This window comes from Xiphophorus hellerii, chromosome 23 (genome assembly GCF_003331165.1).
Source record: "Xiphophorus hellerii strain 12219 chromosome 23, Xiphophorus_hellerii-4.1, whole genome shotgun sequence".
Classification (NCBI taxonomy): Eukaryota; Metazoa; Chordata; class Actinopteri; order Cyprinodontiformes; family Poeciliidae; genus Xiphophorus; species Xiphophorus hellerii.
The window spans coordinates 8223092-8244070 of NC_045694.1; the positions used below are offsets into that span (position 1 = coordinate 8223092).

Consider the following 20979-nt stretch of genomic DNA (forward strand, 5'->3'; position numbering starts at 1 on the left):
ATCATAAAATACCTTTAAAGTACTGTTCAAACCTCATATGAAAAAGATTTCCCTTAATGAAGAATAGACCGTTTTAGAACAAGCAACACATTTTTGATTCATAAAACGCAGAAAAATTACATTTGAGAACGAACCACGTCATTGCTGTTTCCAAACAGCCTCTAAAAATTTAATGCAGATCTAAGCAGCATTAGCAAAAACCGTGCTAATCAAATTAGCATTTCAAATGTCACACGAAGGATCAAGAACATTGGATTCATCCAGGAACATCAGGTCAAATTAGATGAAAGCGCAAATTTCATTTCTGCAGCTGAATGCTAGCCTGAAGGAGTACAGATCTGTATTTGACAGGTTTCTAAAAATGTGCACACATTAAAAAGGCACAAATATATATATGAGAAGGAAAGACAAAGTGATGAGTCACTGTTGCTCCCCTGTTAGATTCAGGACCAGAGGAGACACTGAGCACATGGTGACGACTGGCTGTCAGCATCTTTCTCTCACGCTTTCTGCTGTGCACCTCATGCCATCTTCAATGTGCATCCCAGCGCTGCTCCTCAGGGGACACGTTTCTCCCTGACATGCCTCCGGAAGTAATGCACACACAAACATATACGCACACACTCGCCCTAAACCACATTTTCTCCTCACAAGCACAAAAATTAAGCTCAAGTCTCATTGACATTCCTTGCCGCTGTTTATTAGGGAACAAAAAGCAATTACTGAAATTTATTCAGACGACGAAGCCGCTGATTGTTTCTCATTAGCAGAGAATGGTTAAAAGCTACAGACCGGATATATGGCTTTCACTGCGGCTGTCTTATGTTTCACTGTCTGTGCTGAGGGGCTTTTCCTGGAGATGGAACAAACAGGAACAAAGCTGGGTGAGTTCTGGTGTCAAAGAGGATTTGCTCTGGTTGTGTCTGACCCTCTGGCTTGAAGCTGTTACTGCAGCTTTAGCCGTTCGCAGTCTTCCTAAACGTCTGAGAAAGTAGCCACATGACTGCTTACATCCGTCTCCAATCTGTTTTCCTGCAACTCCTAAAGGAACAGCTCTTACAGGACATCAAATAAGGCAGCAACACAATAATAAAGTGCATTTCTGATGCCTATGAACACATTTAAGTTCACAAAATGCCCATAAACGTGGAGCTATTTGTAAGATTTCCAAGAATTGAAGGTTTTGAAGATTTCACAGCAACATTTGCAATGCTGACAGAAATTGCTGCTGATGTAACAATTATTTTTTCATTATTATATGAAGCCAACTTTATGCTAGCTAGGAAAAAACAAACTCCTGACTGGATTCTTTCTGCTAAGATCATTATTATCAAATGAAGTGTTAGACTCAAAACACTTGATTGTTTCCAACTCAAGACGGTATTTCCAGAGTTATTTTGAATTTCTGAGACAGCGTTGACCGTATTTGGTCAAATTTGAAAATAAACATCTCTGGAAAAAATGAAGAGCCCGCTGCACTGAACCAAATTGAAAACCTCCTGGTTATTTCACCAAATATTAATTTCTGAATTCTCCCTGAGTTAAAACATTAGTATTGTTGTTTGTAAATGAATATGAACTTGTTTTCTTTGCATTATTTGAGGTCTGAAATGCTGCATCTTTTCAGTTATTTTGACCATTTCTTATTTTCTGCAAATAAATAAAAAATTTCTGCTTGGGATTTCAGAGACATGTTGTCAGTAGTTTATATAAGAAAAGAACAATGTTCATTTTACTCAAACATATACCTATAAAAAGTAAAATCAAAGAAACCAATCATTTTAAGTTGTCTCTTCATTTTTTCCAGAGCTGTATATACAAGTAACAGAATAATAAAATAGCAAAAAAGAGAGCAAATCCTAATTGGTCGCATTAATTAGTCTTTCTTGGATAATAACAAAGGACTGATTCAAAGAAGAAGCCAGAAATTCAATATGTGCAAGACCTTTTCAGGCTGACAATGAACTACAGAAACCTTCAAAGGTCAAACAAGTTTGAGAGGGAAAAGGTTGTGATGACTCATGTTGGACATTTACCTCAAATACGACAAATTTAGTTTAGTTATGTAGAACCTTTAAAAAAAAAAAAGCATCTCAAAGCACTTAACATGATACAACAAACAGGATAAAATGATCACAAATGAATAAAACAGAAACATACGAGTACATGAAAAGATTAAAACTAAAGTTTCTGAGGCATACTGTGAAGAAATGCTGGTGAATTTAAAATTAAGACTCTTTGAACAAGCTGATTCTTCTGCTTTGATGGAGAATCAATGATGGGTTCAGGTTTAATACGCATTTTTCCAGATGAAAAACCTGACCTAGTAAAGGTTAAGGTGGAGTTGTGCTGCTTTCTGAAATAGTTTAAAACATCTCACGAAGACAAAGATCAAAAACGCTGAAAAAAATACATATGGTTTGTTTAATATATCATTTTTTTGTCTTGTACGTTTGGTTCACTTGCTTTAAGAACTAAAGGTTTAGAACAGTTAAAACTTTTTAATGGTCTAGATTTACGTTTAGACATCAACAACATTCAGGAGCAAACTTAGAATATTGTCTTTGTTCTGCAATAAAATCCCTTTGAGGGAATTTAATCTTCTGAAAAATTGTTGACTCAGTGCAACATCAAATTTAATGAGCATTTAATGAGAGAAATTAGTGCCACTTACTGCTGGATGCATTTAACACTCCAGACTTCTCCACCACATTATTTATCTTCTTCTAACCTGACAACTACAGAGTATAAAAAGAGTGAACACTTATCTTAAAATGCCAGGCTTTTGGGAAATGACAACAATTATTCAAGCAATCGTGGAAACATTTCCATGTTTAGCGTGACATAAATACATTGGTACAATCTAAATAAAAACAAATATGGAAGTGAGAAAGACAAAAATATTTTCACACTTTCACAGTGATGTTTGTATTAACTTCAGCATTTATTCATGAGTTTAAACTTATCATCAGTTATAGCAAAACTCGATAATGTCATGAATTGAGGTGGTGAGGAAGACGCAGATGACCCAGGTGAGATGATTGATGGTAGTTTCAAAGTCAAAACAGTCCAAAACTAGTCCAAAAAACACAGGCAGCACGACTGAGCGGAAGCCAGGGCTCAACGCCGGTAGCAACTGAATTACGAATGGACACAGGAAGGACTGAGCGCACATTAGACAAGGACCCGACAAAGACAAAGACACACAGGTGACACTAAATACACAGGGGGGTAATCAGGGAATGAGAAACACCTGGGAGTAATCAAAGGGAGGACAGGACAACACGAAGACTCAGGGACACAGAAAACTCTAAATACACAGAAAAACACAGAACATGACAGATAAACTAAAAAAGAGTGGTGAGTTCACTTCTGCTAATCTGGTAATGTGCTAATAGCGTAGAAAATGTTTATAATTTTGAAAACACTCAGCACACTTAGCTTCCTGTAAGTAACTTTACAGATAAAGTGTAAATTAATAATTTATTTGGTTATTTCGTAAGCTTTAAGTTGAAAAGGCTCCAGGCCATGTGCCTTAAGGCAGTGGTCCCCAACCCTGGTCCTCAGGGCCCACTGCCCTGCATGTTTTAGGTGTTTCCCTGCTGCTGTACACCTGGGTGAAATGAACAGGTGATTAACTGGCTTCTGCAGCAATTGAAAGAATGCAAAGGAGGTGATGCAATAATATGAATCAGCTGTGCTGGAGTCCGGACTCATCAAAAACATGCAGGACAGCGGTCCCGGAGGACCAGGGTTGGGGACCACTGCCTTAAAAGGTTTGGCAGAAAAATAGCAGCGTGTATCATTAAATCAACACCATACCTGGAATGAGACATGGTGATGGCAGCATCATGATTTCATGAAATGGGCTTATTTTTCCCATGCTGGAAGAGTTGTTTGTCAAAAAAAATTTATTCGAATTAAAATACAAGCCGATCCTCAGGATCACAGTGAATCTAAGCATGCGTACAAATATTAAGTCAAAGCAAAGCCTGTTGTGATACGCGGTTCTGAGTTGTTGCACAGGTGCAAAAAACTGAAGAACTCAAAGGTTGAATTAGCTAAAGCTAATCACTCCGAGCAGAAATGATGACGAGGTCTTCGTCTCAGGTGCTTTACCATCTTTTTACATAAATTTTTGAAGACATAAAAGTTTTGATCATTTAGTTAATCATCTTCATAAGAGAGTTTATCTGTCTTTGGTAACCGCTGGTTAGCTTGTGTCAGTGAAAGATGAATTGAAAAAGAAAGGTAATATCTGTAAAATTAAAACAGTAAAGAGGTGGGAGAGAGGGATCCATGTCAGCTGGAAGTACAGTACAGACCAAAAGTTTGGACACACCTTTTAATTCAATGAGTTTCCTTTATTTTCATGACTATTGACATTGTAGATTCACACTGAAGGCATCAAAACTATGAATAACACATGTGGAAATATGCACTAAACAAAAAAGTGTAAAACAACTGAAAATACCCCTTATATTCTAGTTTCTTCAAAGTAGCAACCTTTTGCTGTGATTACTGCTTTGCACACACTCTGCATTTTCTTGATGAGCTTCAAGAGGTAGTCACCTGAAATGGTTTTCACTTCATAGGTGTGCCCTGTCAGGTTAATAAGTGGGATTTCTTGCCTTATAAATAGTCATGAAAATAAAGAAAACCCATTGAATTAGAAGGTGTGTCCAAACTTTTGGTCTATACTGTATAAACCCTTCATCAAGCTTCAACCTAAACCGCAAACAGTTTTCAACAAATACTTCGCCTTTACCTCGACAGAAAGAGCTACACCCACCTGTCATAAACATTGAGCAGCCAGTTGAGGCACATGTCAACGCAGAGAGGGATGTTGACCAGAATGGACCTCTGCTCCTCCAGCCTCTCGTACATGGCCGTCAGGCCGTGAATCACCTCCACTACATCCATCACATGCTCCCCCTGCTGCAGCTCCTGCTCCCGAAACACGTCCACCAGGCTGCTCAGCGCCACCAGGTCCACTGAACACAACACACAAGTTTCTGTCACACACACTGATATCGAGCCGAGTTAAAGTAATACTCAGCCAGCAATCTGTCTCACCATCTGTGAAGGCAGCAGCTTTTTCACAAACAAAATAAGAAAGTAGATTTCTGCACATTTCTAAATATTAAGATTCAATAATAGAATCTTAATAATAAATAAATGCAGGTAACCATGGCAACCAGTGAGCGTTTAACAGCTGGCCGGCTCTTCCTGCAGTCAGGCCGCGCGCTGTGTTTACAAACAAACAATTCTTCTATGACTTTAAAAAAAAAAGTACTTTGTAATGTAACGGTTTTGAATTTTCCACCAGGATTTTTCTGAGACTCCGCCTTCAGGAAGTCGTCACAACATGGCTCCTCTATTAACCCTTTAACAACCTTTTTACCAGCGTTTCACTGAGACGCAACTCGAAAATGAGCTCAGCAGTTCCACCAGGTCTGTGCTGATGGCTGAGGCAAAAATAAAGCAAAATAATAAAAAATTTACAAATAAACGTCAAAATTGAAACAGAAACATAAAAGTAAACCCTAAATAACCTATTCAGACATGTTATCAACAAAAAAGTTATTTTAGTGGTTAGTTACACCTTAACGACTAACAAATGATAATATTAGATTTAAGGATGAGAATGTGAGGTTTAAGTGTCATTCAATATAGGAATTTCATTTGATGTATTTATTTTAAACACATTTTTAAAAACAAGAAGACAAACAATCAGTAGGGCAGAGAAAACATGTGCCTGTTCAATATGACAAATAAATTATATTACATAGACAAAATGCTTACAAACTAACAAGAAGATCTACAGATAATAACAGTGATAATGACAATTTTAATTTAAGAGTTTATCTGGTGAGAGAGGTTCTTATGTAAAACTGAATGTCAGTGGCCATGATAATTAGTTTTTTTATTATTTATTTCCTGTTTTTACTTTTTGTCTGTTCAAAATAAGTGAATACCATTTTGAAGCGACCTGGAAAAAAACTGTTGAAGGTTAAAGGTCAAATCTGAGGTGTTCGTGTGCATTACAGTTGGAACTAAAAGAGCTTAGAATGTGTTTGTTTCATTCAAATCAACATGCATATAAACATCAGTTCACTTCGCTTGTGAACGCAGCAGCGGTCTCCTCTTCCACGCCGCAACAGCGGTGCTTATTCACCCATTTTGGCTACTTAAGCCCCACCATATGTTTCAAGAGCAGTGACACAAATTTGATTTCTCTCTTCTAAACTAATTTGATGGCCCATCCCTGGGAGCGGAGCTAAAAGGGTGTCCGTTGATGCCAGGTATAATTGGATAGTGCGATAATGAGGTAGAACAGAAAGAGGAGAGATAAGGGGAGTATTTTGAGGGATGGGAGGGAATCACCCAAAAATGCATTTTTGATGGGCTCCGACGCGGCTCTGCTCAGCCATTCAGAGCAATGAAGAATGAGGATTTGCTAGTTATCAAGGCAGCCTAGCAATTAAATTCAGTAACGATATCGACTCCTAGACCCGAGGACGGTGAGATAACAGCTGGAAAGAGAAAGTGACAGAAAAGGGTTTTACGTGCTTGCTGAGTTTTTACTATGGCGACTTGGTATGTGGGAAGGCAGCAAGGTCACAGGAAGGTTATAGCAGAAAAGGGAGAGAAAAGAGAAAGGAAATAAAATGAATGGAAGGTGAAACTGGGCTGAACTGGGGTCAGATTCCTGAAAAAGGAGAAAAAAACGATCCAAACAGAGGAATCGACCCCAATGGGACCATCAATGAAGCTTCAACCAAGCAGCTAAAACTAATTAACTTCCATTTTGTAACTCAAATGGACCAATTAATAGTCAATTAAGCAGAACGCAAGGCTGTGATGACAATGAGGATTACAGCTGCATTTTAAACCCAACAGCAGGATGTTTTCAAACCTGACTGAAGTTCTTCAAATCAGACAAAATTGGTGACAAACGTTTGTGCAGAAAAAATTGTTTGTTTGTGTCGCTATCATTTTAAAGATATTAAGAAATGTTTCCAAAGGTCATGAAAGGTCAACCAGCCTCCCCACCTTCTTCAAATCAGACAAAAATGGTGTCAATCAGCTCGACTATGTTTGTTGATTGGTTTGTGCAGCAAAACTTTTGTTTGTGCTGCATTGGCTTTGAAGAAATTAATGAAAGTTTAAAGGTCATTTTGATTTTTTAAAAGTGGGGCGGCTGGTTGACCTTTCATGACCTTTGGAAACATTTCTTAATATCTTTAACCCTTCATGACCTAAGTTTCAAATCTCCACCTGGATATTTTTGCTTATTTTAATTGTACAAAGTTATTTAAATGTCCAGTGAGTAAATATATATTTGCCTATTTAACCATAACAACTGGAACTTTCAGAATAAGGCAAGTTTTTTTTACGATTACATAGAGTGTTTCATCAGATTAATTTTACTCCCTGCTGCGGCAGGGGTGAAATTACTGTAATAACCCCATATTGGCTGAAAAGAAAAAAACTACTCCCCTTTCAGAAATCGTTGAAATTTTTCAGATAGCGCAAAGTGTGGCGGAATTACGGTACTGCAAATTTGGCTGGATCGCCGGCGCTTCGTTTGGCAACTTCACTCAGGTTATTTTCAACTGTTTCCAGGCAGAGTGGAGGAAGCCATGATGCTTTTGATCGCTGACTAAACAAATGTGCCACAGCTAATCGGTGTATCACACAGAGCACGTCACAGTGAATTACTGCTGGTGCAGGATAACAAAATATCACTTAAGCAATCAGACAGGCAGAGAATACACCAGCAAAATACCAAACATACATCTCAGAGCCTTCTGAACCCGTCGAAGCTTCATAGCTGTTCTGTATGCAGAGAACTTGATGTTGTTCAGATCCGCTGGTGGAAGGAAAAAGAGATATAGAGAGATTAAAGAGATGAGAGGGAGAACTAATCCATTCCACCCTGCAACCGAGGAATAAGGCATCCTGAATCTGTTTATCACCACACTGCAGAAGTCATTAGCACTTTATTGTATTAGAAACATTATCCGCACTCGCATTTTTTGGTACACATGCAGGTCCAGCTGCGACGGTGTGCGTATCTATTCCCGCAAACTCCCCATGTCAGACGAGATTAACCGTGAGGCGCATCATGTCGTTTAATCACAATTAATTAGAGGCTAAGCGGGAAGCAATCACAGCGCTGGCAAATTGGGCCTCATAGGTTAATGACAGTAGAAATGTAGCCCCCGAGGTGATTGAGATGCGGGTCGCTTAATGAGCTGGGAGATAAAGCCTTAACAGTCCAAACCCAAACTTGGGGGCAATTCTGCAGGCCGACCGAGGTCACGGACGAACGAGCGTGAGGACGGCTCGTCTCTTCACTCACCCAGCGCCTGGTACAGCTCTGTCATCTTTGGATGGTCCCAGCATGTTGTCTGGGCCTGATGGCTGAAAGAGAAAATAACAAAGGCAAATAGATTCATGTAGCAAGGACAAATGGAACTACATTTTCTTTTCGACCTCACTGATCAAAGCGGGACTGACAAAAGGAGTGAGAATAAAAAGGCGTGAAAAAGAGAGATGGGGGGGAAATCTGAAAAGCAGAACATAGTAGCTACGTTTCCACTACAAATGTGCTCAAATCTTTGTCTATATTCTGCTAATGTCGAAAAAGCACCAACAAGTGGTGTTTCCTTTAAATAAGAAAGAAAATTAAAGTCACACGTGAATGAGCTTGTTAATGCAATAAGTCATTAAAAATCATGGAGGTGACGTTTGTAAACAGTTACATGAGATATAATCATATTTCAGCTGCTAACATTCAACATCAACCATCTTATTCAAGCAGTGGAGCAACAAACTCCCAATACTTGTGACCGTCTACATTTGCGGCGTTTTGGTGATTTTACAAAGAGTTATGGATTCAACACATTCGAATTACAAAACTTTTTATGAACTGTGCAATGCTGTGAGCTCTGGTGAAGCCAGCTGCACATTATCTAAAAAAACCCCAACACAAACCATAATCCTCTTCCTACTTCTTGTTTCCTTCTTTGCTGTTTTCACCAGTAGTAACATCCGGCTTTTGACCATGTGACTCATGCGAAGCAAAAAAGGGTTTCCATTGCAGTTTTGCAAAATACAGCTCTGGAAAAAATGAAGAGATCACTTAAAATGATCAGTTTCACAGATTTAACTTTTCATAGGTATATGATTTAGTAAAATGAACATTGATCTTTTATTCTATGAACTACTGACAACATGTCACTGAAATTTCAATCAAAAATTTTGTATTTATTTGCATAAAATGAGGAATTTTATTTTATGCAAATAAAATATAATTTGCATAAAATATGTCAAAAAAAGATGAAGTCAGATAGACTTCATCTTTTTTGTCAAAATAACAAAAAAGATGAAGTCTTTGCAGACCTCAAATAATGAAGCAAAGAAAACAGGTTCATGTTCATTTAGAAACAACAACACTAATGTTTTACTCAGAAAGAGTTCAGAAATCAATATTTGGTGGAATAACTATGAGGCTTTCAATGGGGCTTTTAATTTTTCAAGAGTGTATATTTATTTTGATCCAGCTAAAATAAAATAAAAAACATTTTGTTCTAGTGCAAAAACGTTTTCGTAAATAACTTAAGTTTTTCCTCTAAAGGTGCAGTATTAACTTTTATAAAGCAAATGTTTTTACATATTTGTTAAGATTAAGTATGATAAGAAATTAATAATCTGTGAAAAGATTTGTCCCCTCCACCTCCTTCATGAGCTATTATTGTCGTCTGAAGAAATACACAGCTCCCGACCAAAAACAGCCAATCAGAGCCAGGAGGCGGGTCTTAATGCTGTCAATCAATGTCATTTACTCGCTGTTAAATGTGCTAATCGGTGGAGAAACAACTTACCGTTACAGAGAAACCATTAATCCGCCTTAGCATTTACAATAGGATCAGCTGACAGGAAAAAGCTCTAGCGGCACCAGAGAGCAAAGAGGTTTTGGGGGAGGGAAAGGAACAGAGCGAGCAGCGCCACACGCGATAGTGACTGACCGCACTAAGACCCGCCTCTGTACTCTGATTGGTTGTTTCTAGTTAACACTGGGAGCACTGGGAGAAGGTAGGAGCATACCATACTATCGTGACAGTGAGAGTTTCAACAAATATGTACAAAACATCTATACTTTTTCTATAAAAGTTACATACTGCAGCTTTAAGCAAATGTATTTTCCTATTTTCAATTTGCACAGTTTTATGGATAATGGAAACGTAACTTGTGAATACTTTTCGCATAAAATGGCAGGAAATTTTAGGCTTGAAAAGTCCAGACAAGAGTCAAACATAATGAAGGGATTCATGTTCAGACATTAGAGTTACAACACATGACTGCTCTGCTGCTCTCATAAATACAACATGATCCAACTCATATCTATCTTTTTAAGAAAAAACAAAACTCTAGGCTTCAGTTTCCTCTGAAGGGAACATCCAGGAAATGTATCATCCATAAAATGGATCCAATAAAAGGACAAGAGCAGCAGAATAAATGAGAAACCCCACAGCAGGAAGTCTGCCAGAAAACATGGGCCTCTCAGGGCTGGAATCATCATTCTACCTGCACAAGCGCTCATTGATTACTGCCGAGTAGAGAGCTACTCAGATGCTATACATCTCCCATCCCCACCGGAATAGGAATACAGTCCATAAAGCACTGACTGGCAGGCTAAACAAAGACCCACAAGGTTGTGCTGCAGATGATTAACAAGATAAATACTGCAAGTCTACAGAGGAACAAAGCGCATAAATGTTTGTTCAGTTGCAAATGGAGCATTCTGTTCAAAGACATGCCTAAATGTACCTATTACGCATTTACGACACAATTCATTTATCTAAAAAAAGTCTTTCTATCGATCAGGTGTGCTGATAAATAAACTTGTGCTTAGCCAAACAGAGCTCACAGTAGTTTCTGCTCAAATCACAAGCATTATTTTTCTACTCACCAATAAACGTTTAAACTACGGTGAGATCTTTGCAAATTTCTGCAAATATGTGTGCTACTAAAGGTTCAATAAAGATGCAGTTATGTGAAAAAGTATTTATCCCAGGTCTCTTCTGCATCTCCTTTTTCAAATCAAAATCTAATTTGATTTGCATAGCACATTTCAGCAACAAGGCATGATAAAAACACAAAAAAAATCAACATCTGAAACATTAAAATGTCCAAGTGTCGTCATTTACATTTCAAAATGTTGGCTAGTGTTTTATTTATTATGGTACAAAAGCAACTTTAAAAAGGTTTTTAGTCTAGATTTAAAGGAACTCAGTGATTCTTGGAAGTTTGCTCCACACTATAAAACATTTGAAGGTGGTTTAACTTGAAAATGAAAGCCTTGAAAATAACTTGAAACTAAATAAATTTCTAAATGTGGATCGAAACTAGTGGAAATCCTAACTAACGAGATGCAGAAAAATCTTTTACACTGACTGGACAACGGCCTTTCGTCACAGCAAAAAACACCTGCAGATGGTAAAGTTTTTTCTTCTGATTTGCTAATATTGAATCAACTTGAATAACATCTACAGAAACCCCAAGAGAAACTTTTGCTTCAACATATTTATGTTTTATGTATTGAATCTGTCATATTTCCGGAGCCTCTGTACAGATAATCAGGGAAAACCTGATTCATTTTGACAGAAAAACTGTTTCAATTTATATTTAAACAGGATATTATTGCTTGATTAACTTCCTTCCTTCCCTATGGAAAGTCCACCACAGGCAGCGCCTCTGTGCGTGTCTGTTAGTGCTTACTGCCCTCCAACCCGCTCACAGCAGGTGGTTCTGCTGCAGGTCACATCTTACTGACAGGTTGTCGTTCTTCTACAATGTTTCCCTGTGGTTCCCCAATAAGACGGCATCAAAATCAGGGTTTGATTATTTCCACAGGCAAACAATTAATTGCCAGAGAGCTAATCAATCTGACGACTGTTGAAATTTCTGGTGGTAAATTTAAGTTAAACTGAGTTGCTGTTGCATCTTGATTTTTCATTGCTGGTTCAATTGCTGTGTGATTATTATAGAATTACACAAATACATGCTGATTTTTTTTATCTTTGCTTAAATCAGAGCTGGACAGAGTACACAAAATTGTACTCAAGAAAGAGTATCACCACTTTAATATATATTTAATGAAGTAAAAATAAAAAGTAGCCATCCAAGAAATTACTCAAGAAAGAGAAAAACGTATTTGGTAAAAGTCTACTCAAGTACTGAGTCACTGATCAAATCATTTAATATTAAAAAATTACATAATCAGACAGAAATCTAAAATTAAGTGGAAAGTTTAGTGTTTTAAGGAAAAAATGACAATAATTTGTATAAGCAACACAAAATAAAATCTAGCAAAAGAACATTTTTCCAAATCAGTTTCTTTCCTTAAAATGTATGAAACTTTAACTAAAACTGCAGGTGTGTGTCTGTGTCTGGTGAATTTTTGATTAAAACATGTTTGATTTTCATTCTGTGACTGGAAAATCCAGAAATTTTACTCAAGTAAGAGTAGAAACACGTCAACATATTTTTAGTCAATTAAAAGTAAAAAGTAGCTCAAGTAAGAGAAAAAAGCGTTCGGTAAAAAGTCTAATGAAATACTGAGTAACTCAAAATCAAATCATTTAATATTTAAAAATTATCATCAGATGGACCAAAATACAAAGAGGAAATTTTTGTATTTTAAGGACCAAAATGACAATACTTTATATAAATAACAAAAAAATAGTAAAATCAGGCAAAAGAAAATTTTTCCAAATCAGTTTCTTTCAATAAAAAACCTGTGAAACTTTAACAAAAACTGCAGGTGAGACTGTTTATGGTGACTGTCTGGTTAAAATGTGTTTGTTTTTCATTCAGTGGAGAATCCAGAAATTTAACTTAATTACTTCATAATAAAATTACTCAAGTAAAAGTAAAAAGTACATTGTAGTAAAAATGCTCCTGAAAATGTAAAAAGGTTACTCAAGTAACTGTAACTGAGTAAATGTAACTAGTTACTACCCAGCTCTGCCTGGACTTTATCAGATTATAAAACTAACTGGGGCTTGTGTGTGTGAACAGAACTGTAATAAATTGTCAATTGATCTCCACAAAAACACCAAGGAGGCTGAAGAATTAATCAACATAAAAAATCTAATTTCTACACATATGTGAGGAAATCAATTGCATAATATTAGAAAATTCATTGCACCAATTTCAGTTTGTTTTTTCACTGAATCTGGCACTAAAAATATCATCTGATCGAGTCATTTAACCTGGCATGAAAAAGTGCATTCACCTGGATAACACAAACACTCACTTACTTAATGTAATAGGGCACTTTGTTTGGGGAGATGGCACGCTCCCATGGTACCTGGACCGAACCTGTGCAAACACACAGAGAAAGAGGGGGTAAAAATCAATTTGAGAGTGGTCTCGTCATGCATGAACTGTGCTCAGTGCGCCTGACATCGTGTCCAGACACAGTGTCCATTCAGACCTTTGCTAACGGAGCTGCTGCCCTGTAAAACAGGCGCAGTGAAGCCAGAGAAACGAGTTCATTGTGTGACGAGGTTCTCACAGAGAGCCGGCTTGTTTAGCGTCGAGTCATAGATCACAGCCAGGGAGTCAGTGAAAGAGGATCCCTGCAGAATTTCCTCATTTACTCGTACAAAGCCAACATTTAGATTAGGAAAATCAAAATGTGGATTATCAAACTGCTTTTTGGGGGATTTTAAACTTAAGAATGCAAAACTAGATGTAATGTATTTCTATAAAGGTCTGAATAGATAAAGGAAGAGCATTAAGGACAGGGACAAGTTAATTACCTGGGCAACACATTATCTGAACGGTGTGACTGAGATAACACCTGTCATAAGCATGAAGGAGTCTTCATGAATGTTTACCGCTGTTGTCATAAAGTGTCATTCGGTAAATAAAGACACTTTTAGTGCAACTTCGCATTAAAAGTGTCTTTATTTACCAAACAATGCAAAACTGACACATTTAATAAACTTTTAATAGAATTTTACATTAAAGTGTTTTTATTTAGAAAATAATGCAAAATTTACACATTTAACAGATTTTTAATGCAACTTTTAGTGCAACTTTGCGTCATTAGTGAAGACATTCATGAAGGCTCCTTCTTGTTTACAACGGGTGTTTTGTCATGTCAGTCTTATGCACACCCCTTCATATAAAGTGTTACTATTAATGGCAAAATAACAAAATATTACCAAGTATTTTTGATCTAGTTTCCAGTGAAAATAACATAGTACACCTGAAATAATTCAAAACAAACTTACAGATAACTTTTAAGCAAGATATTGGTTAAAAGTCAATAATTTGTTGATATTGGTGTAAAGCTACTGGCAGATTATTTCTTTATAAAAAGTGTTTTGGTGATTTTGATAACAGAGCTCTGTGAGGGACACATTTATTTGCAAGTGAATGAAGAAATAAAACCAGGCAGTTCTACGTTTATCAGTCATTTATGTAAACACCGACACATTTGAAGTTCATTTCCCGTTCAGCTCTTAAAAGAATAAACTTTCTAAAACATTTCCTGAACATTTCCTTTTAAAACCGGTTACTATTATTCAGGATTCTGTTCATTCGCAGACTGGATAAGCTTGTCATTTTTAAACTTTTCTCCTTTAAATTCATTTCCTGGAACCCTTACAACATTTTGTAAATCTTACATCAACATGAATTTTCCTGCAAAGTAGCTGCGAAAAAAAAAAAAAAAAAAAAGCAAAGCTGTTAATGAACTCCAGTCTGGCAGCTCTGATCAGGATGAAGGTCAGCTGAGATGTTCCTAGCAGATGCTCTGGTTCGGATAAACTCAAATAAAAACAGAGTTTTTTACACTTTTTCAGCTCGGTTTGGAGTATATGATGGAGAACTAGGGCCGTACTAAGAAAATATTAAAAAGCAATAATAAAATTACAAGAATAGTCATAATATTAAGATAATAAAGGTGTAAAAATATCACAGTAGTCAACTTTTAAAATAAAGTCACTATATTACAAGAATAAAGACATAATATTCTTGCAAGTTTGTTTGTTCTTAATATTATCTGATGTTTAAGTTATTAGTTTTCCAGATGGTGAGAAACATAATCTGATTCTTTGTATGTCTAGTACATATAATGAATTGAACAAATAGAGTTTGACTTTTACTTTATTTTCATAATATTGTAACTTAATTCCTGTGATTACATTGTTTTATTTTCTTAGTCTGGCCCTAATACATTGTAGTACGATTATCTTTCAACAGGATAATTATTAATTACACAGTTCATAATTCTGACCTTTATGAAAGTTTTGTAACAAGAAAGCTGCTGTTGAAGGAAAGTCACAGTCTTGCTTGCAGTTTCCCACAAACTATATGTGAAAACTTGAATCTCCACTGTGACACATGGTGGTGGCAGCATCAAGCTGGTTACTGCTTTGGTAAATGGATTAACAGGAATACAGTGTAAACCTGGACAGAAAATCTGCTGTAGGCTGCAAAAGAATCCTAACAGAACAACAACTCTTAACAAACATAAAAATGTGCCATAAAATGGTTTAGATCAAAGTATATCTACCGTACCTTCTGCACGATATGATCTGTTTTTGATCTTTTTAAATTTATAAACTCACCGGACTATAAGGAGGATTAAGCAAAACAAAACAGTCAGTCAAAGCACAGGACGGGTCACTCTGCTGACTTCGGCAGGCGTAGTGCAACTAAAACATTTTGACACAAAATCGCTTCGAGGTCAGTAAGCACAACCAGAAATAATCTGCACTAATTCACTAGTGGGGTTGTTTTACTCCAGAACAATATATAAGGTGCTCCAGGTTACTTTAATATAATTAAAGACTTTTTAAGTGAGTCTTTTAGTCTGGAAAATACGGTATGTTAGTGTGGCCAAGTTAAATCCAGCTGAGACTTTACAGCAAAACCTGGACTTTACTGAGAAACTCTGCATCTAATCTGGTGACTGAGACATTTTATTCTCTCCTAAAGACCAGCAGCTGTAAATCCAGTAAGTGGTGCTTTTACAGAGGGAGCTGAACATAAATGCAATGTGAAAAATGCTTTTTTTCCTGACTTTATAAGAACTTGTATTATTTTCCTAACACTTGTGAAAGACATCATGTCTTTCACGATGTATTTTGTGAAAGACAGCATGTTGGTCTTTCACATAAATAAAACAATAAAACAGACGGGAGGTTGTAAGACGTTCAGGAGATACAAACTCTTTGTATTGTTGTAATTTTATGTAAACCAGAAGTTTTCAGCAGTGCCTCCATACATTAAATGTGCAGAAATTTTCTTTTCACAGCCAAGTTTTCAACACTGACCTCGCCTTGACAGAGTAACCAACTTTACAGAATGACTTGTAAAAACAGTCAATATTTTTATTCAGATATAATTTGAATAATCTTCAATAATTAATTAGTTCAAAGTTTAAAGAAAAACTAATTCTTTATAAAAGAAGAGAAAATGTGTTCATCAGAGAAGTTATTGCTTTAGCGAACAGCAAAACATTTCCAAATAATCCAGCAGAAACGAGACTTGAGCTTGTTTGAAAGGTAAAATACGATTAGCATAGTATTAACATAAAAATTCAAAATTAAAATTTATAAAACAAACTAATAGTTTTTACTTACAACAGCTCAGGAAAAATTATTCCTGCTGCTGCAAAGACAGTTTAGCATTCCTGATTTTATGATTTTAATATTTATGCATTGCCTTTCACAATAACAAATGCTGATGGATGATAGACTGTCCCAGTAACTATTGCAATAACCGATTATATTGTTGTTTTGAGACCATTTTCAATTAATATATTAATAATGGCATTATAATGCAAGTTCGCCCTCTCAAAGACCAATAAACTTTAATTTTCTAAAGGACACTGCACACCATATCATAACTGGATGATATCTTAAATATCCAAAATAAAACCCGACAACCAAAAACAATAAATACAACTGAAATAAAAACCTGCATACGACCACAACAATAAATAAAATGAGTTATAATGTCTCTGTAAACAAAAAGTATTACTCATCAGAATGGAAATGATCAAACTCATTTTAATTTATCATCCGATTGATTTATTAATTAATTGCAGACACAAGGACAGGAGGAGAACATAGATAACTGAGTCAATACTTAATATTTCTCCTGAGTTACAGATTTAATCTACTGATAATATTTTACTGATGCAATCAATTCAATCAGTAAAATATTGAAACATTTAAAAAGTCAAGACTTTAACTCAGAGATCAATCCAGTCCTTGAGCGTTTCTATCCTGTAACTTTTAGATGTTTCCTGCTCCATCTCACCTGAATCAAAGAGCTGATTTCCCTCATCTGCAGCCACTCAGCCCTGCAGAGGCCTGCTAACGAGCCATTCACCTGATTTATGTGTTCTGGAGGAGGGATTCATCTCAAAGTTGCAGAATAGTAGCTGTGGAGGGTTGGAGGACTGCTTGAAACCAAACCATTGTCCAAGCCAACGACAGAAGTTAAATTTGACCTTTCTGTCAGTTGGAGACATAAAAAGATGATTTGTGAATCCACCGGGACGGCGCCACATCAGCATCCTTCATCGCTAACGTCCTGTTTATTGGAAACTGTTAGGAAAGTTATCCTCCTGTTCATTTACTCATGAGTTTATTTTACAAGTTATGTTTTCATATTATTCTTTTCATATTATTCTTTTATATTATTACTCTCATATTATTCTTCTTTTTATATTGACTTAACTTCTCTTTCTTTTGTAGTATGTTATTAACTTTGTTTAGGATGTTTGCTTAGAAGCTAAAAACGTTAAACATTCATGTGTTATTAGTTCCATATGTAACTGATTAGTTGTGGTCAGCCACATGCCCTTATAAGGGCATGTCCATGAGAGGTTCCAGAATGTAAAGACGGTTGGTCAATTCTCTGTGTGACTGTGTGAAGAGAAGCCCAACCTCCTTTTTCTATACAATAAAGAGAAATGCAAAGAAAGAACTGGCAGAATTGAGTCCGGACAGTGTTTGACAGCGATTCGTCGCGTCTGTTCTCAATTCTCCTATTCTGCAGAAAAGAAATCAAAAGAAACCTAATCTCTGTCTCTGGCTGGTTCTTTGCAGGTTGTGACAAAATAAACCTATCATTTTTGGGGGCTCGTCCGGGATTCCCAACATACCCGCCGCTGACAGACGGAGGAAAGACGCGCTGAAAACTGCCGGCAGTCAGGTTCTTTAACCTGAAAGTCCCGGGGGGTAAATTCCCCGCTGGGCCAGTGTCTTAGGTCAACCTCTTTCAGCCAACGGCGGATTGACGGGACTCAGACCCGAGACAGAGCAGGAATCAGCCAAGTAAGTAAATAATGTGGTATCCGGGTGGTTTTCAGTCCCCCGTTTGATGTAAAGTAAAGAAGGGAAAGTATAAAACACACACACGAAGGGAAAGAAACCTGTGAAACCTTTAAAAACACAGTGGGAAAGCAAGTGGTGGGCCTTGTTGGGGATGTGTAGCAAGAATCCTCCACTCAAATCATTTATTGAGTTGAGTCGAAGCGAGGATTACCACGACAAGAATTTAACCACCACCCCACTTCCAACCCCCGTTCTGTAGCGTCCACCCTAGGTGTCATAAAGAACGGGACGAAAACACTGTAAAAAATGGGTTCTTCACATGGGAAGGTGAAAAGTCTTAAAGGGGATGAAAAGTTTATGTGTGAGATGGAGCCAGGTAACTTAAAATACCTCGCCAAATGGAAAAAGAAGTATGGAATAAATGGTGTATTGAAAGTGGAACAATGGAAGGACGTGGTGTGTAAATTAGAAACAAGTGTTAGTTCAAAAACTGGTACCAGACAACAGAAAAAATTAAAGGAACTTGTAGTTGCACGTAAGTGGTTAACCCAGGCACAAAATAGACATAATGCGCGTGCTAAAAATAAATTAGGCCGAAAAACCGAAGCTTTGTTTGTTAGACCAGAAGATAATGAAACTCAACCTCGAGCTCAAGTATGTGCACAAAAAACCCCACCCCCAGCCTTTGACCCAAAGGAGGACGCTCCAGAGGCATTAAGGGGGGTTTCAACAGGCCAGCCTGAAAAACTAGGAAAAAAAGAGGAAACTTTGGGTCCCTCTCAATCTACTCGTAGTAAAACAACCCCAATAACTGCTAAAATCCATGTACAAATGGAAAATCCTCCTCCATATAATTCTTCTAAAACTCCGGGTTCTTCTAGCTCATATCAAAAGTTGTACCCTTCACTGTCTGAGCCATCAGAAGAGTTATATCCGATGGTTCAGGTTGCAAATCCTAATCCGGGAGAGGAAAATAAACAACCTACAATACTAGTTTTCCGTCCGTGGTCTCTTGAAGAAGCCAGAAAAGCTGTAGAAGGTGTAACTTCTCCAAAAGAAGATCTTGATAAATGGATCATGGACATGGAGGGGATTTATAATTCCTATGGATTAAATGGATTAGAAAACATCTGGTAGCATTTAACACCTCCACCGTTCATGAGTTAATGGAGTATGCACGGCATGCAGAGAAACATGCAAAAACAAAGGGAGATGCACAAATCTTCTGGGCAGATTCCACCTCTGACCCAGAGGAAGTGTTTTCATTTCAAAGCACCCGACCCCCTCAAGGAAATAGAGGTGGTTTTCAAGGAAATAGAGGTGGCCCTCGGTCTAGGGGGTTGTCTCAGTTAAGAAATAGAATACCACAAACAGAGGAGGGGTGTTGGATTTGTGGGTCACTAGATCACTGGTCAAAAGAATGTCCTAATCAGAGACAGGCGCCACACCAAAGGGGGAGGAGGAGAGGTCGCAGGGGCAATTCACGACCTTATCAGGCGTGACTAGATGAATCAACTGTTAAAAACGAAGTTCAGACTCAAGTTGTTAATGTGTATGGGACAATGGAACTATTAAATGCATTAAAAGAAAAGCCGTATATTGTTCTGACTGTCCATGGTCAGCCTGTGACTTTCTTATGTGACTCTGGAGCTTGTAAAACTTGCGTTAAAGACAGTGTAGGACTCAAATCCTCCAATACTCCTATATTTGTAAAATCAGCAAATGGTCAAACTTCACAGGAGTGGATGTCACGCTGTACTGACATCTGTGATCCACAGACAGGAAAAAGGCTGCACGCCCCTGTTGTAATTTCACCTAGCTGCCCAATTAATCTCTTAGGGCGCGATTTGATGGGAAAATTAGGCATTGCAATTTTCCCTACAAAGGGAGGAATGAAAGCTGTAAGAGTTGAAAACGTTATGGCCACAGTAACTGAAAAACCAATGTATTATGCTCTGCAGCTGCCATTTCTTAAACAGATAAGTGAAAAAAGTGAACTCTTAATCAAAGCAAAAGAGTCTCTGTCTGTCCCTGTTGATGAAACACCGTTAGCAGAACTAGAAGTTATCATGAATGTGTGTTTAACAACAGATGACAGATATGCAAAAAAATTCTTAAAGCAGGAACCAATGTTGGTGACTACTCAGTATTTATATACTGACGGAAACTCATTTGCAGCAGCTTCTGTGCTTCTGCCCACACAACAGCTATCTCTTTATTGCCTACCAGGGGTCCCACATCTGTCTTTGTTTAAAGCTGATGACACACAAAGCAGAGACACAGGTCCCCGTTTAAAAGCAGCAGAAATGGCATCTGATTTTCTGCCTTGTTCTCAAAAATTAGGCTGGATGTACAGTCCGAGTACACAGCTTTGGAGAATGTCGTACAGAGTTCTCTTCGATACAGAACCAAAAGTTACAGATTCTCCTTGACTTAATCTAGATTCTACAGTCCTACTATCGCAGTCTGATGAGGATGACCTACAGACTTTGCCTGCTTCATTATGGTCCACAGGTCCAACAGATGTAGGATTAATTACTATAGTGGAACCAGTCACTATTACTCCAAAATCACAGTGTAGGCCCAGAATAAAACAATACCC

The 20979-nt window shown here is 37.3% G+C and overlaps 1 protein-coding gene across 5 annotated transcripts in view; it reads right to left on the reverse strand.

Moving 5' to 3' along the window:
* Positions 1–20979, reverse strand: part of drp2 (dystrophin related protein 2) — a 291935-nt gene that overhangs the window by 35437 nt on the left and 235519 nt on the right. For all 5 annotated transcript variants that reach the window (XM_032554734.1, XM_032554735.1, XM_032554732.1 and 2 more), the window contains 4 exons: positions 13335–13395; positions 8369–8430; positions 7802–7876; positions 4793–4994 (listed from right to left, as the gene is read on the reverse strand). In XM_032554734.1, coding sequence (XP_032410625.1) covers positions 4793–4994; positions 7802–7876; positions 8369–8430; positions 13335–13395 — 400 coding nt within the window. The remainder of the gene's footprint in view (positions 1–4792; positions 4995–7801; positions 7877–8368; positions 8431–13334; positions 13396–20979) is intronic.